Source organism: Mangifera indica, chromosome 4 (assembly GCF_011075055.1).
Source record: "Mangifera indica cultivar Alphonso chromosome 4, CATAS_Mindica_2.1, whole genome shotgun sequence".
Classification (NCBI taxonomy): domain Eukaryota; kingdom Viridiplantae; phylum Streptophyta; class Magnoliopsida; order Sapindales; family Anacardiaceae; genus Mangifera; species Mangifera indica.
The window spans coordinates 9,966,329-9,982,328 of record NC_058140.1 but is presented as its reverse complement, the minus strand read 5'-3'; the positions used below and the strand labels follow the sequence as shown (position 1 = coordinate 9,982,328).

At 37.1% G+C, this 16,000-nt stretch overlaps 1 protein-coding gene across 3 annotated transcripts; it reads right to left on the bottom strand.

The window, feature by feature from the left end:
- Positions 1-701: 701 nt before the first annotated feature.
- Positions 702-15,745, bottom strand: LOC123213720 (GATA transcription factor 19-like). Of its 3 annotated transcripts, none has more exons than XM_044633206.1 (11): positions 15,131-15,745; positions 14,754-14,840; positions 14,532-14,665; positions 13,895-13,993; positions 13,616-13,730; positions 12,400-12,456; positions 11,959-12,027; positions 11,174-11,242; positions 1,439-1,534; positions 1,029-1,109; positions 702-944 (listed from the first exon to the last, which is right to left on the bottom strand). In XM_044633206.1, exons 1-11 carry the CDS (start codon positions 15,440-15,442, stop codon positions 897-899), a joined length of 1,167 nt encoding a protein of 388 aa, XP_044489141.1. In that variant the 5' UTR covers positions 15,443-15,745; the 3' UTR covers positions 702-896. The 3 variants fall into 3 exon arrangements, with proteins under 3 accessions (XP_044489141.1, XP_044489142.1, XP_044489143.1); XM_044633207.1 differs by having other exon boundaries at positions 1,029-1,106; XM_044633208.1 differs by lacking the exon at positions 1,439-1,534.
- Between the last annotated feature and the right edge of the window lie 255 nt (positions 15,746-16,000).

Below are 16,000 nucleotides of genomic sequence, written 5' to 3'. Positions count from 1 at the left end.
TTTTTTTTTGCATAAGTTTCATTAATAAAGGTATTTTAAAGAAATAAATTGTTATTGTGATACTTTTATTTAGAGTTTGAGATAAGTAATATATATATATATATATATATATATACACGATAAAAAAAAAAAAAAAAGCAAAAAATTCAATATCCCTTATTTAAGTTTACACCTGTTAGAAAGTTAGGGATGATGACAAACTCATACTTAATTCAAGTTGCCGATTATATTTGTCTATTCACTTCATTAATTTTCCACATATCACTTATTAGCCACATTTCAGTATTCACATTTTTTGTTTTTCGTTGGGGTTATCGGTTATCCTATCAAGATAATGTATAAGAAAATATTTAAGTACTGATCATTAATTTAATTTTGCTTAAACGAGATGTTATTCACTTTATCAAAAAGAATAAATAAATAAATAGCTTAATATTGCCATTTTAGCAAGTGAATTATTATCATCCTTTATATCTTATCATAATTAGAATTTAGTTTCAACTTCTCGTAATTTTGTTGACTTCTCGATTGAGTTAAATTTTATAGATTTTGTGAATCATGGCATACAGATTTCCTTCAGTAATGAATTAACGAAGCATAATATATAAAAACCTTCACTCTATTCAAGTTTCCAAATCATATCAAAGAAAAGAATTATATTTTTTTAGGGAAAACAAAAAAGTTATAAAATGAGATGACAATAGTGCAACTAACTGAATTGAATTCACTGGGAACAAAAAATTGCAGACAAAAGTTTCAGGGTTTTAAATTTAATCACATTATATACGTCTAATCTGTGCCTCTAGACAAGCTATCTTTAGGTAGATACAGTATTTAAATACCTTCATCTTATTAGCAAGTATGCAATGTCACAATCACAAACACATGGCGCAATCTCAATTCTCCGGCCAGTCAGTTATCAAATTGGAACTGTCGAGATCAACCTGTAAAAAGGGTATCACCTGAAGCATTCTATGATTTTCACTAGTTTTCATTATATGGGCAAAGCTAGGTTATAAAATCAACACCTGAGCATTGATATGCGAAGAGATTTCAAAATCTGATCCCGAAGCATCTGCAAGCTCGTCCATTGTGTCCTGCAAGTCCTGCTGCATATTAAGACAACTTACGATGTTATTATCACTTCTTTTCAAGCCACTACTATACTAAATTACTTTCAATCGATGAGTTATAAGATCAATCTCAATTGTGTTCTAACTTTAAATCTAGGGAGAAATAGTACCATCTACAATGATAACGCTATTAGACATACTGCAATTAATCTTGGTTTCTCTAATGTTCATGTGATATACGCTTCAAAAATGCTTCCAACCATCTTAAGCAAATATGCAGCACATATTTGCAAAAAAATTACTGAATCAGATTATTGGTTGTGAATCTCTATCCCAGAAATTATATGTTAGCAAAAAAAATATACCTCCTCGTCAAGGTTCATCAATGAGTTCTCCACTTCAATGGGCAAATGATTTGTAATACCATCATCACTTTCCAACAGATACTGCTCATTGTTCAACTATTATTTGACAACCAAAAATATATTGTTGGTTTTACTTGCAAGAATTAAAAAATGTAAATTAAATGCACAACCTATGGTACAGAACCATAACAAATACATGAAATCCTAGAAGATTAAGAATAACAATATTACAACTAAAAGCTAGCATTAATCAATATCTTATCCAACCATAAAATGAAAAATTAATTCTACAACTGAGATGTGAAACACGTGTTTTGCACTACAATTTCAGTTTTCTATCCACAGAGAGAATGCGAGAAGTTAAACTTTATGTTAGGCCCCTAATAAGGCAAGTTTATCATTGAACAAAGAATGGGAGCGAATCCCAAAGGTCTCAATCAGAAAAGAATCAGGAGAATCCTAGATTTCTAATTCTAATCTGCAATAAAAAGGAAAATCCATGATTTCTTACTTTCTTAATTTAAGGTCAACTATCTTAGTGTCAATAAAAAGGAAAGTCTATGATTTCTTTCTTAATTTATTCTCTGTGTCAATAAAAAATAAGGATGAGTATTAGCTAGGGCATCAGTTCTCAGAGTGTTATACGGAGGTGGTTTGGCTCCTCGAACTGCCAAAAGAGTGTGTTATCTGTTTTTATAATAAAACATTACATGTTTCCCATTACTACTATAATTGTATTCTAGACTTTTATACATTGGTATTAGAGTATATGAAACTGGGACATGGCGACATAGAAGAGAAGATGGAGACGCTGGAAGGTGACTTGATAGTTGTCAAAAGAAAATAATTGACATTGATGCCAACATGGTATCAATGAAAGATTATTTGCACAAATTGTGGGACTTGATATGTGGATAGCAACAATGTGAGAACGCAGGGGAACAAAAGATAGCTGGACAAGATAATAAGTTGAAAGGTTTTTCGGCTGGAGAAAGTTAAAATTACCCAGAAAGTTAAAATTACCTGTCTTTACAAGTGACAATCCTTTGGGTTGGATTTTTATAGTAAAACGATACTTCAATGTCAACCAACTTTCTCAAAAGGAAAGAATGGTTGTCATTGTTGTGTGTATAGAAGGTGCGGCATTAGACTGGTTGCATTGGTGGAAAACGAGAGTGTTAGGACTAACGTTTATGTCTCACATAGGAAAAAAGAGAAGAAAGGAGGGCAGTTGGCAGCAAACAAGAAGACAGAATGGCCTCAACTCTATTAACAAGTCAACAACAGGAGAAAGGGACACATGGCGCAACATCAGAGGAAAAGAAGAAAAGATTAGTTGAAGGAATGGAGAAAAAGGGAGCAGGTGTGCATGCAGAAAAAGGAGGAGAAAAAACTGGAATGTTGGTGGGCGAGTGCCAGCCTCTCGGAAGCTGAGCAAGGAGAATGTTGGTCTGCTGTGTTTTGGGTTTTTGGGAACTCTGGGGAACTAGTATCACTGTATTTTGTGCTTGTGCAAATTCTGGAAATCCTGTTACAGCTCGGTGATTGTTTGGTGATTAACAATTGTAACAGCTGGGAAATAGTTATTGTATTGATGAAAGATTGTTGTAATTAAACTGATGAATCAATTAATAAAATACATATCTCCTGCTTAATTTACAGATGCATGTTTGTTCTTGGCTGAAAAATACTTGCTTTGCTTTGCCATCTGATTAGTGATTGTGTGGTTAAATGTGGATCTGCCTGTAGTTGACTTGGTTGTGAAGCACTGCACAGGTGCCTATCACTTGGTATCAGAGCATGATTAGGATGGAAAGTAGGGTGGAAAAGATGGAAGAGGTGGTGGCGTCGGTGAGAGAAAAGGTGGTGGTTATGGGTACTCAAATGGAAGAAATGAATCAAAGGATGGAAGGCTTGGAGGCTAGTGTAGAAACCATTAAAAGTTACCTAAAGGATTTATGGGAGTCCACTGTAGGCAGGGAAACGTTAGAGTGAGGGAAGGCCCCAATGGGGCAGGAACCTTTTCCCTCATATTCACCACCTGAAAGGGAAGCGACAATGCTACAGGCTAGAGGAAGCGCAAGAACGGTGGAAAACGAAGTTACCAGCAAGGGAAGAAGGGATGAAGAGCAATCAGAGATAGGCAGGAAGGATACCCCATTTAGAAGGTTGGATCTTCCGATGTTCGATGGGGAAGGGACCATCAATTGGATTTTTAAGGCAAACAAATACTTTGATGTGAATTGTCTGACCGAAAGAGAGAAAATGGTGGCGGTTAGTGTCTGCATGGAAGGAGAGGCGCTGAGCTAGTTTAAGTGGAGGGTGAGGTGACAGGCCTTTCTGGACTAGACAGAGTTCCAAAATGAACTACTAAAGAGATTTTCGATTGATCAGGATCGTTCCCCCTATGAGGAGCTCTTGTCGCTCTGTCAAACTAGTACCGTTCAAGAATATCGTCGACGGTTTGAAATGTTGTCAGCGACAGTGAAAGGCATGGCTGAAGAGATGTTGACGACGCTATTCATGAATGGACTGGCTTACGACGTCCGAACGGAAGTCAAGATGTTCACACCGAAACTCTGGAAGCCATGATGGAGAGAGTGTTGCAAGTTGAAGATAAAAACTAGGTGATCAACGCCAAGTTGGGGCTTCGACCCGGGGTTCGTTTCTCTCGCCCATACCCGAAGGCCTAACCTTCTAACCCAACCCGTCTTTATGTTTCCCAACCGAGCCCAACTACTCCAACCCAACTACAAAATCCAGCTTATGGTCCACACAGTCAACAAACCCAATCCACCATCCAACCCGCTTGGTTCGCCCAGCCCACAACCCAGCCAACTTTAACCTGCCCACAAAATGATCTCCCTCAGTCAAACCCACCCAAATTCGTTCACCCTTCAAACGCAGGAGAGACACAAGCCATTAGGGGAGCGACGAGTTCCATCGAGTCTGTAAGCCAACCACAACAAGAGATGTCCTTCCAGTGGCTTTCTGATGAAGAGTTTCATGCGAAAATGGAGAGGGGGCTTTGTTTTCGATGTGATGACAAATATTTTCCTGGGCACAGATGAAAAAATCGGCAGCTTCGAGTCATGATATCATCGGAAGAAGAGGAAGAAGAAGGAACAAAAGCAACCAAGGAGGAAAGCAGTTTAATGGTGGAGGAAAAAGAATTGGAGCTGGCCTTGAATTCTAGCTCGGTTGATGGACTCAGCAGCCCCAAGACAATGAAATTCTTTGGTGAGGTCGGGGGTAGACGAGTGGTGGTTTTATTGGACAGTGGAGCTACTCACAGCTTCATTTCCAAAAAGCTAGCTGAAGAGTTGAATCTACCGGTGACATTGGCAAGGTTTGTTGTCACCTTAGGGGATGAAAGGAAAATCAAAGGGATGGGAAAATGCAAACTGGTAGAGATAAAATCCCAAGGGGTATCAATAATTCATGAATTTTTTCTTTTCGAACTGGATAGTATTGAAATTATTTTGGAAGTGGATTGACTATGTAAGCTAAGGGAGGTGAAGTTAAAGAGGGGGCGTCGAATAGAACTTAAAGGGGATGCCAACTTATGTAAATTAAAACCCACGTTGAAGGCCATAGTTCATACCTTGGTAGAGGGAGCAGAGAGGAATTTAGTGGAATATAGTGGAATGTTTCAAGGAGGAAATCCCGAAGAGCAAACAATAGAACCAAGATTAGCTGGGTTGTTGGAGGAGTATTGTGGCCTATTTCGAGAACCCACAGGGCTGGCACCTAAAAGGAATCATGAGCACGCCATCCGGTTACTTTCTAATGCTCAACCGCCCAATAGTAGACCCTATCGGTACCCCCACTTCCAGAAAAATGAAATAGAGAAAATAGTGAAGGAAATGTTAGCAAATGGCGTCATTCGACCAAGCATTAGCCCGTATTCCAACCCAATGTTGTAAGGAAGAAGGATGGAGGGTGGTGGTTTTGTGTAAATTATCGCGCCCTCAATAAAGTCACCATCTCTGATAAATTTTCCATCCCCACCATCAATGAATTACTCGAGGAGTTTGCTGGAGTGACGGTGTTTAGTAAATTGGATTTGAAATCGGACTACCATCAAATTAGAGTAAAAGATGAAGATGTGGAGAAGACAGCTTTTCGAACCCACGATGGACACTATGAGTTCCTTCTCATGCCATTGGGCTTTCAAATGCACCGACTACTTTTCAAGGAGTGATGAACGATATGTTCATACCCTATCTTTGACGCTTTGTTTTGGTTTTTTTGATGATATTATAGTTTACAACTGACAATTCGAAGACCATAAAAAGCACCTGAAGGTAGTATTAGAGCTGTTAAAGGACCACCAATTTGTAGTAAATTAGAAAAAATGTGCCTTCGGGAAATCTAAAATCGATTATTTGGGCTACTTAGTTTCGGCGAAAGGGGTTAAGGCGGATCCACAAAAGGTACAAGCAATGCAAGAGTGGCCGATTCCTTGAGATCTACGAGTTGAGAGGGTTCCTGGGCCTCACGTGATACTACCAAAGGTTTGTTAGAGGGTATGAAAAAATCACCAAACCACTCATGAGGCTCTTAAAAAAATATTCCTTCTTTTGGAATTCTGAATCTGCGACAGCTTTTGAGGAATTGAAGAAAACCATGGTTACGGTGCCTGTCTTAGCATTTCTAGATTTTTATAGAGAATTTATTATCGAGACAGATGCCTCTGGAAAGGGATTAGGAGCAATGCTAATGCAGGAGGGCAGACCTCTCACCTTTATCAGCAAGGCATTATCCCTTCAAAGCCAAAATAAATCGGTGTACGAGCGACAATTAATAACGATTGTGATGGCATTTCAGAAGTGGTGCCACTACCTACTCGAGCACCATTTCAAGGTTCAAACTGACCAACGCAGCTTGAAATTCTTAACAGATTAGCAGGTTATTGGCAATGATCAACATAAATGGGTAATGAAGATGCTCAGATTCGATTTCAAGATCCAATATAAGCCCGGGTGAGAAAACAGAGCTGCTAACACCTTGTCCAAAAATCCCAGCTTTGAAACTCAGCTGGCGACAGTGACTACAGCTCAAGTTGAGAGCTTTGAAGGGCTTGAACGAGAGGTGGCCAGTGATAGCAAACTTCAGGGCATTGTGCATGACTTGCTCAGTGATCCATATTCTCATAAAGGCTACCAACCAAAGCATGACCGACTCCTTTACGATGGCAGGTTAGTTTTACCTAAAAATTCATCTTTCATCTCCAAATTTCTAAAGGAATTCCACTCTTCTCCGTATGGGGGGCACTTCAATTTTTTTCGAACCTATAAAAAGGCAGCCATGGTTCTGTTTTGGGAGGGAATGAAAGCTAATATCAGAAAATATGTGGCAGAATGTGACCTCTGTCAACGAGTAAAATACCAAGCCTTGTCACCGGTTAGACTACTCCAATCGCTTCCGCTGCCTACTCAAATATGGCAAGACATTTTGATGGCTTTTATAATGGGCCTTCCAAAGGCAGGGAACGTGGATACCATTTTGGTGGTGGTTGATCGAATGACGAAATACAGCCATTTCCTCATACTAAAACACCTTTTTTCAGCTGTGGATGTGGCACAAAAATTCATTCGAGAGATTGTAAGGTTACATGGCTTTCCGCGTTCCATCATTTCGGACCGTGACCGCATTTTTATGAGTCAGTTCTAGGCAGCTATCTTCAAGGCAACTATCTTTAAGGCAGCGGGCACCTCACTGAAATTCAACTCTTCTTACCACCCTCAGACGAACGACCAAACGGAGGTGGTAAATAGAAGCTTAAAGGATTATCTGCGATGCTTCTGTTTTCAACAGCCTAAGCAATGGCCTCGTTGGGTATCATGGGCAGAATATTGGTTCAATACAACCTATAATAGCTCCACTAGAATGACACCCTTCAAAGCATTGTACGGACGTGACCCACCGGTGCTACTACGTTGGATAGAAAAGGCTTTGAAAGTAAAAGAAATAAATAGAATGATCCATGAGCGCTACACAATTCTAGATGAATTAAAAGAAAACCTCACCCGAGCCCAAGAATGAATGAAATACACTGACAAGAACAGAAGGGAGCTCCAATTCCAGATTGGTGACAAGGTATTGCTGAAAATGGAACCTTACAAATTTTGCTCCTTGGCCTCGAAACCTAATGAGAAACTTAGTCCCCGTTATTACGAACCCTATGAAATACTAGAAAAAATTGGCGCAGTAGCCTAACGCTTGTCGCTGCCTCCAACAGCAAAAATACATTCCGTTATACATGTATCGCAACTCAAAAAGTAGGTTGGCCCCTCCACTTTTACACAGCTACTTCAAGAATGCATGACTGATGAAGGCGAATTATAGCTCCAACCCTTAGACATACTACAGTTCCAATACTCCCACAGGGGAGAACTGGAAATTTTGGTTAAATGGAGAGACCTTCCGGACTCCGAAAACTCTTGGGAGCTCTTCACCTCTTATTTTCTCATTTCCACCTTGAGGGCAAGGTGCCTCTCGATGGAGGGGGGAATGTTTGGGCCAATGTTTATGTCTCATGTAGGAATAAAGAAAAGAAAGAAAAGAGAGCAATTGGCAACAAACAAGAAGACAAAATGGCCTCAACTCTATTAACAAGTCAACAGGAGAAAAGGACACGTGGCGCAACATCAGAGGAAAAGAAGAAAAGATTAGTTGAAGGAATAGAGAAAAAGGGAGCAAGTGTGCGTGCAGAAAAAAGAGAAAAAACTGGAATGTTGGTGGGAGAGTGCCAGCCTCTCGAAAGCTGAGCAAGAAGAATGTTAGTTTGCTGTGTTTTGGGTTTTTGGGAACTCTGGGAAACTAGTATCACTGTATTTTGTGCTTGTGCAAATTCTAGAAATCCTGTTACAGCTCGGTGATTGTTTGGTGATTAACAATTGTAACAGCTAGGAAATAGTCATTGAATTGATGAAAGATTGCTGCAATTAAACTGATGAATCAATTAATAAAATACATATTTCCTGTTTAATTTATAGATGCATGTTTGTTTTTGGCTGAAAAATACTTGCTTTGCTTTGCCATCTAATTAGTGATTGTGTGGTTGACTGTAGATCTGCCTGAAGTTGATTTGGTTGTGAAGCACTGCACAGGTGCCTATCAGAGAGATCCTCTAACTAGTTGGTATTCTTCAACTAGAAAGATTTAATCCATCTCAAGAAGGCAGTGCTCATGAAGAACTGATATCCTTATGGCTAGTAAGACCCGTAAAAGAATACACAGGGCATTTCAAATTACTATTGGTGCCACCACTTAACATGTCTAAGGAACTTCTAATGGAGGTTTTTGTGAATGGCTTGAGCAAACACATTAATACTAAAATTAGGCTACAAAGTTCACAAACTTTGGATCACGTTATGGCATTTTCCCAACATGTGGAAGAAAGGAATGTTGTGATAGAAGGACTTAAAGGGCATCAAGATCAAAAAGGAGGTTGTTCAATGATGTAGAACAAAAGTTTTGTGTAAGAAGAATGCAAACCGTTACCTTTAATTGTAGCCATGAACCATCGCAGCTCACCAAAAGTTGGAATACACACAAAGGAGGTGAAGAAAGCAGTAGAGGTTCGATAGATTTCATGGCTAATGATCGAGGATCGATTGCACCAAAGAGAGTAAGAGGCTTCAAACCATTAACAGACGTAGAGTTTCAGGAGAAACTAGAGAAAAGACTATATTTTAGGTGTAATAAGAAATTCAGCCCTAGTCATACATGTAGAAATTGCCAATTGCAGGTATTGTTGTTGTCCCAAGATGATGAGGAAGGCAGACCTCTAGATCAATCAACTAAAGAAGAGCACTCAACATTGCAGGCTAATCAAATCAAGTTGTCCCTAACCATTATCAGTGGGATCTCATTGGGAAAAACCATGAAGCTTAAAGGTGTTATACAAGGGCAAGAAGTGATTGAGCTGGTAGACAGAGAAGCTAGCCACAATTTCATCTCCAACACTCAGGTGGAAAAATTGAAGCTAAAGGTAGAACCAACCAAAGGATTTTGAGTACTAGTTAGGAATGAACATCAGAATAAAGGTTGTGAAGTTCGTAAAGGAGTTGAGCTAGAATTTCAACTATTGCAAGTCATGCAAAAATTTTTTCTCTTCAATTTAGGGAGTTTTAATGTAATCTCGGGTGTCAAATGGCTCAGATCTTTGGGAAAAGTTTGCGCCAATTGGAAAATGTTGACCATAAAGTTTAATGAGGGTAAAAGCATCAAACTACAGGGGGAACCTTTTCTGGTCAAATTTGTGGTATCCCTAAAATTCCCCCCTTAAGACTTTTGAACTAGGTGATGCTTGTTTTTGGGTTGAGCTCAACAAGCTATTTTAGTCACTACAAAGAGAAATAATAAGGGAAACCAAGGAACCCCAATCCCTTTTACAAGATTTTTCTACCTGTTTGATGTCCCTTACCTTTTTTAATTTAAAGTCAACTATTTTATTGTTGATAGAAAGGGAAGTCCATGAATTCTTACTTAATTTATTATTAGTGTTAATAAGAAGGGAGGATAAGTGGTAGCTAAGGCATCAAATATCAAAGTGTTATTGGGAGGTGATCTGGCTCTTTCAAGTTCTCTAGTCTTATAATAGTAAAAGAATTGTCTTACAGTGATTCAATTAACTATTCTAGATTCCTATCACTTCATCATTATGTTATGTCTTCCTGAAACATACGATGACGGTGGCAATGATGATAATTCAATGCAGTCATTTGTATAAGACTTTTTTTTTCTTGGTAAATGTTGGTTCAATTGGATATACATATGTGTTTTGATTGTCCCTATATATGGTGGTCATTGCTTGTTAAGGACTTAATTGTCATGGTGATCAAAGGTGTGAGTGTGGATTATAGTTCTCAACAGATTAAAAAGAACACGTAATGAGCAATGACAACTTTTACTACCTCTCATCAAGATTTTAGTGGACATATGTGCTAAAAGAGTTTAACTAACATTGGACAATAGTCTTTTGTTCTCTATCTTTGTAATAGAAACATTCATTGTCTTGGGAGGTCAAAAAAAGGCTTTTGTGTTCTGGAATTATGTAGAAATGGCACTTTTTTGGTCTATGGCAAGAAGGTGACAAGAATTTTTGAAAACATACATGGGGAAGAGATCAGGTCTATTTAGGATGAAGTCAAATTTTGAGATAATATTTTTGCATTTGTTGCCTCAGAGTTCGGGGAAGTTTCTTTTTCTATTCATCACAATTGGTAAGCTTCGACTATGTAGCTAAAGAAGATTTTGTGAAAATTTGAACAGGGATCTTTTATGTTTCTAGATTTGATGATTTTGGAATGGGTGATGTGTTTTCATCTTGTATAGTTTTTCTGAACCTCTGGGTTCTTGGGGCAGCTTGCCCCTTTTTGTAGAGAAATAATGAAATTCTTTTATACTATTTATATCTTTCTTTCGATGCAAAAAAATAAATATATATTCTCATAAGAATACTGCATTACCCAAAAAAACCCATCTTATCTAGAGAAATTGCTTCTATTATATGCCAAAATATTCCAAATGTATCATTTATTTGCATCATACATGCAATACAAAATCTCACATATGCTTGGTACAAAAAATGGATAGAAGTTCTACATCTGATTCTGGATCCTACATAACAAAGTTGTATGATGCACCTTTTAAGATAGTTTTACTAAGAAGTCACAAAATATAGAGAGAAGGTATATTGTTTCAAGTTTTTGATAAAGGTCATACCTGCTCATTTGGCTTTAAAGAATGATTTTCCGGTTGCACAGTTACAGGCTTCATCTCATCCGGACTTCCCTGATTGTTGAAACAGAAAATTTCAAGTAGTCAATCCAATTTGCGTCAAAGAAAAGTCTCAGATCCATTCCCCTAACTCATAACCAAAAAGATAACTATAGAAGCAAATTTATGATCAAATTTTCAAATTCAAAATTTTGCATCTTCAACTAAGAATTTTGCAAATCATATTGGTCCAAAAATAGACATCCTCCACGCATCTATAATTAGTCTGGTAATGTAGAATGTAGTCTGTCTTACAGATCAATCTTGTAAAACACTGAAAAAATCATCACCAATTACGCAAGTAAAATTGAAGCAATCTTACACAAAATGTTTGAATATTTTTAATCCTGAAAAAAGAAAGTAGCATACTGTTTTATTTTGTTCAAAGAAACATTTGCAGAAAATTAATTAGTCCAGACTTATTACATTTGTTTCAAGGTTATAAAATATGATAAAACCTTTGAAAGATTTTTTAGGATGAAAATTTCTTGATGTAGTCTAAAAGGCTTATGTGAAAAAGTTCAGAAAGAGAAAGGACTTCCACAGAATTGATATCCAGGAACTTATGATCATGTTACATTTTAAATGAATTTGTGAGTGGTATTCTGTTAGTTTGATTTTTTGAATATTATCTGTCTGTTTCTTTAGGCCAAGCTCTTAGATGTACTATGTAATATTTTTCTTTAATAAAATAGTTTCACATGTTTTTGTAGAAGAAAATAGATATCAACCTGCTCATCCTCATTGGCATAAGAATTTTCCACTTCCACGGTTGAAGGCTTAACATCACTTTGAGTTTCCTGAAAGTTAAAAAAGCAACTATCAGAGTTGTCATCTTATAATCTGTGCTTGTTATTTAGGGAAAAAAAATCGAAATAAGAGCCCCATATCACTGTTAATGCTAGCTCTTTTGATTGAAAACTAATTCACACACAAGAAATGACAATAGAATAACATCATTAATAAGTAATTTCTAATCACATTTTTCATTCAAGCTAAATAGGCTCAAGGACAAGTGTATAAAAGTGTTTTCTCTTCTCTGATTTTTAGATTTTTTGCAGAACCAACTCTATCTCCTGATCACTTTACTAAATTCAACACATAGTTAAGAAAAAAAATTAAGTTGCCTTCTCTTTCCAAGTGCATAAGACCTCAGTTTTTCAAACACATACCAACTCATTTTCAAAAGAACAAGTCCTTCCCCCCTTGGTAAGATCTCTCAAGGTTCCCTTCAAATGAAACGAAGTAAAAGGTAAGTTACAGCCAGCAGGAAAATCATAATATATTAAAACAAGAGTTAACAACTTAATGCACATACAAGCCCACCAAATGTCCAGGTTATAAGAGGTAAACAATATCTAAGACACATTTATATCCACCAGAAGATATAATACTCAGGATATAATACTCATCAACAGAACATGAATACTAATACGAACTTTAGAAAAACCACACCTCAAAAGCTAGCTATTGAGATGGTAGAGTCAAAGACCATATAAACTCCACACTAGTTGTCTACACTTTCTAATGTGAGATTCAAGTCTCATACTTTGCACTTAAGATCCTAATATACCACCACGCTCCACAGCCCTAGTGCCTATGAGGGTTAATTGTGTGTTAGCTCCCTACTAGCCTTGAGAAAATACTGCAATGTCAATATTATCATCTGCACCACATGATTGTAACTCGGAGACATGAAGATGACTCTGATACCAAATGATATGAATCTTAGGAAAACCATACCTCAAAAGCTAGTTATTGAGATAAGGGAGTCCAAGACCATATAAACTCCACATTAGTTGCTCATACTTTTCAATGTGAGATTCAAATCCTATAACTTGCATTTGGAATCCTAACATACCACCACATTCTGCAACCCCTTCACTCACGCAAGCAAACTGTACACTAGTTCTTTGCTGGCCCAAGGCGAACACTACAATGTCAGCGTCACCACCCATGCCTCATGATTGCAATTGGGAGATGTGAGGATGACTCTGATACCAAATAATACGAATCTTAAAAGAACCACACTTCAAAAGCTAGTTATTGAGATGGGAGAGTCCAAAATCATATGCCCATACTTTGCAATATGGGACTCAAGTCTCATACTTTGCACTTAAAATCCTAACAAATACTCATTTACTCATCTTCATGCAAGCAAACCATTTAAGATATAGCTTAACAACTCAATGTGCAACTGTGCATTAAAACTGAATACATCAAAGAATATCACGTTTGCACCTTATAATTGAATAGGAATACATAATTCCCAGTAGGAGGAACCCAAAAATAAAGAGAAAAAACAAGAGCTAAGCAGCTTGACAGCCAGTAACAATTCAATTATCTTGTATTTCAGGCTAAGTATTTGTATAAGTTCACTATATCTACCTTGTTTGCCCACATAAGGCCACAAGCATTGCAAAGAGTTCTTGGACCAGCTGGCCCCCTACGCATTGCTGGAGTGAACTGCTGACTTACCCCACAATGTTGACATCTTCGTAAACTAATTGCAATTACATATAAATAAAACAATTAAGAAAAAAAACCACTATTAACCAAGAAACGAAAAATTAAAGAAAACAATGTCATGGCCATGTAAGCATCAATCAAAGACCTAATGCTTTCAATAACCAAACTTTGCACATAACAAGCAAGAATAAAACTCACACAGATTCAGTAGCAGCACCATTGCTTGGATTTGAGTTTACAGCATCTGCATTATAAGAATTCTTTGATGACGTAAATTGTCCATTCTTACGATTCATTCTGAGATAAAAATAGAATTGCACTGTATTAATACCACCATTACAATGACTCAAATAACACAAGACTTCATGATATCTAATGACTTTGGAGAAAAGCAAGACATAGATTGCTCCAATCACACATATTAAAAACTCAGACAAGTATACAATAATAAAGATATCAACGAACCAACACAAACTTCACAGAAACTTTATATACAAAAATACCTTCACCTAATATGTTTGAACATTAGTCTGACTTTGAGGATATATGTTCTAATGCACTGAGGTTATATGTTTCTCTGACAGAAAAGTGTGGAGACCAAAAGTGAAGTTCACATCATATATAAATAGTATCTAAAACCCTTCATTTTTTTTAATTTTCTCTGACTGCAGATTGTAGAGATTTACAGGGACAATTAAGAGTGCATAACTAAGGATTTTACAACTGCTCTGTTCTTTTAAAAAAAAAAGAACAATTAGAGAACACTTATTCCCTGTCATGTGCTCCCTTTCTTATGTGAAAATGGAGTACTCATAGAACAGAGTTAGCACTTTACCTCTCAGCAACCTCTTTCCGACAACTGTACCGAATTTTCTTCTCAAAGCATCTTTCTTTCCGCTTTTCACGAAACCTCATTAGAGAGGCTACTCTTCGTGAGAGCTTTGACCCATGGGAGGCATTTCCCACAACCTAGTAGAGACATTATCAGTAAACATTGACAATTCAACACAGCTTGACATAATTTTCTATAAGAGAGGTAGTATTGACTCGATACCACCTTGACGTTTTCTTGTAGAAAACTTTCAGAGTTGGTAACAGAAGGAGGAATATCACAGTCCCCCAGCAATAAAAGCAGTGCTTGCACCTGTCATGCGCATTCCACCAAATCAAGAAACAGAAATACACCAAAACAGCACTCCTAAAATTTTCCATTCTCTAAAATATGCTCATAAAACAATAAACTGAATTTGTAAACATCGCCACAATGTCCAAAGTGGCCCTCAATTATTTCTACATTATTCGGTCAATATGAGAAATAATATAAACATTGAACCCCCTTTCACTGAAGGTACAATTTAAATTTCACATTCTTTTAAAATAACAAACACAAGAAACCAAAACCCACAAAAATAAAAACGGAAAAGCAAGCGCAACCTTCTGAGGTGTTACTGCGGGGAAGACATAGACCTGGCCTTCGAAGGAAAGAGTGAGTTCACCGGTGCGAGTTAACTCAGTAGAAGCAGGTGTACCGTTAGTGTTATCATGGTTGACCGACCTGACCTGAGCTTCTTTTTCCTCAACTTCAACTTTATAGTCAAACAATCCGGCATCCTCGGCGTCGTTTTGTCCGGACGGAAAATGATGATGATTGTTATTGTTACTAATATTACTAGGGTCTTCAAGGTCTCCGTAAGGCAGCGACTGAAATGGTGGTGTATTCATTGCATACATTTCTCTCTCTACCATATCAAACGCAAACACATATCTAAATTAACAACTGTTATCTTTCTCATATGGCAAATACAAACCCTAGTCAGAAAATTCTACTCAGTGAGCCAGCCGGATGCCAAACAGAAACACAAAAAAAACTAACAATCTCATATGATGTTTAATGAATGGTGAGAGATAGAAAAGTTTCCTTCATCAAAATCAAATTTATATGTTCAATTGGGGGCCGGCGACGTAAGCGGTCATGTGAAGAAAGGCTAGGTGAGGGTCAAAAGAGAAAAGCGCAATTTTAAGGTATGCTTCTGACTTTAAAAGACAATTGTGCAGTGTGGGACGACGATGATTATTTATTTATGGTCAAAGAACGCTTTACCAACCAATGTTTGCTAAAGTTTCAACACTTGCTCTAAAGTTTTAAAAAATCAATATTTTCCCCTGTCATTCGTTTTTGCTAGTAAGAAAGTTATTTTATAAAAAAATTTTAATTTATTTTTTTCTTATTAATTTTTTTCTCTTGTATTTCTATTTATCCTTTTCAAATGTTTGAAATGAATTATAATTTTTAAAAATATTAAT

Coding starts and splice junctions, on each gene's coding strand:
- LOC123213720 (XM_044633206.1), bottom strand. CDS start 15,442: ATGGTAGAGAGAGAAATGTATGCAATGAATACACCACCATTTCAGTCG. Junction 1,535..11,173: donor CTTTAAAGCCAAATGAGCAG/GTATGACCTTTA, acceptor GTCAAATAATAG/TTGAACAATGAGCAGTATCT. Junction 1,110..1,438: donor TGATGAACCTTGACGAGGAG/GTATATTTTTTT, acceptor CTTAATATGCAG/CAGGACTTGCAGGACACAAT.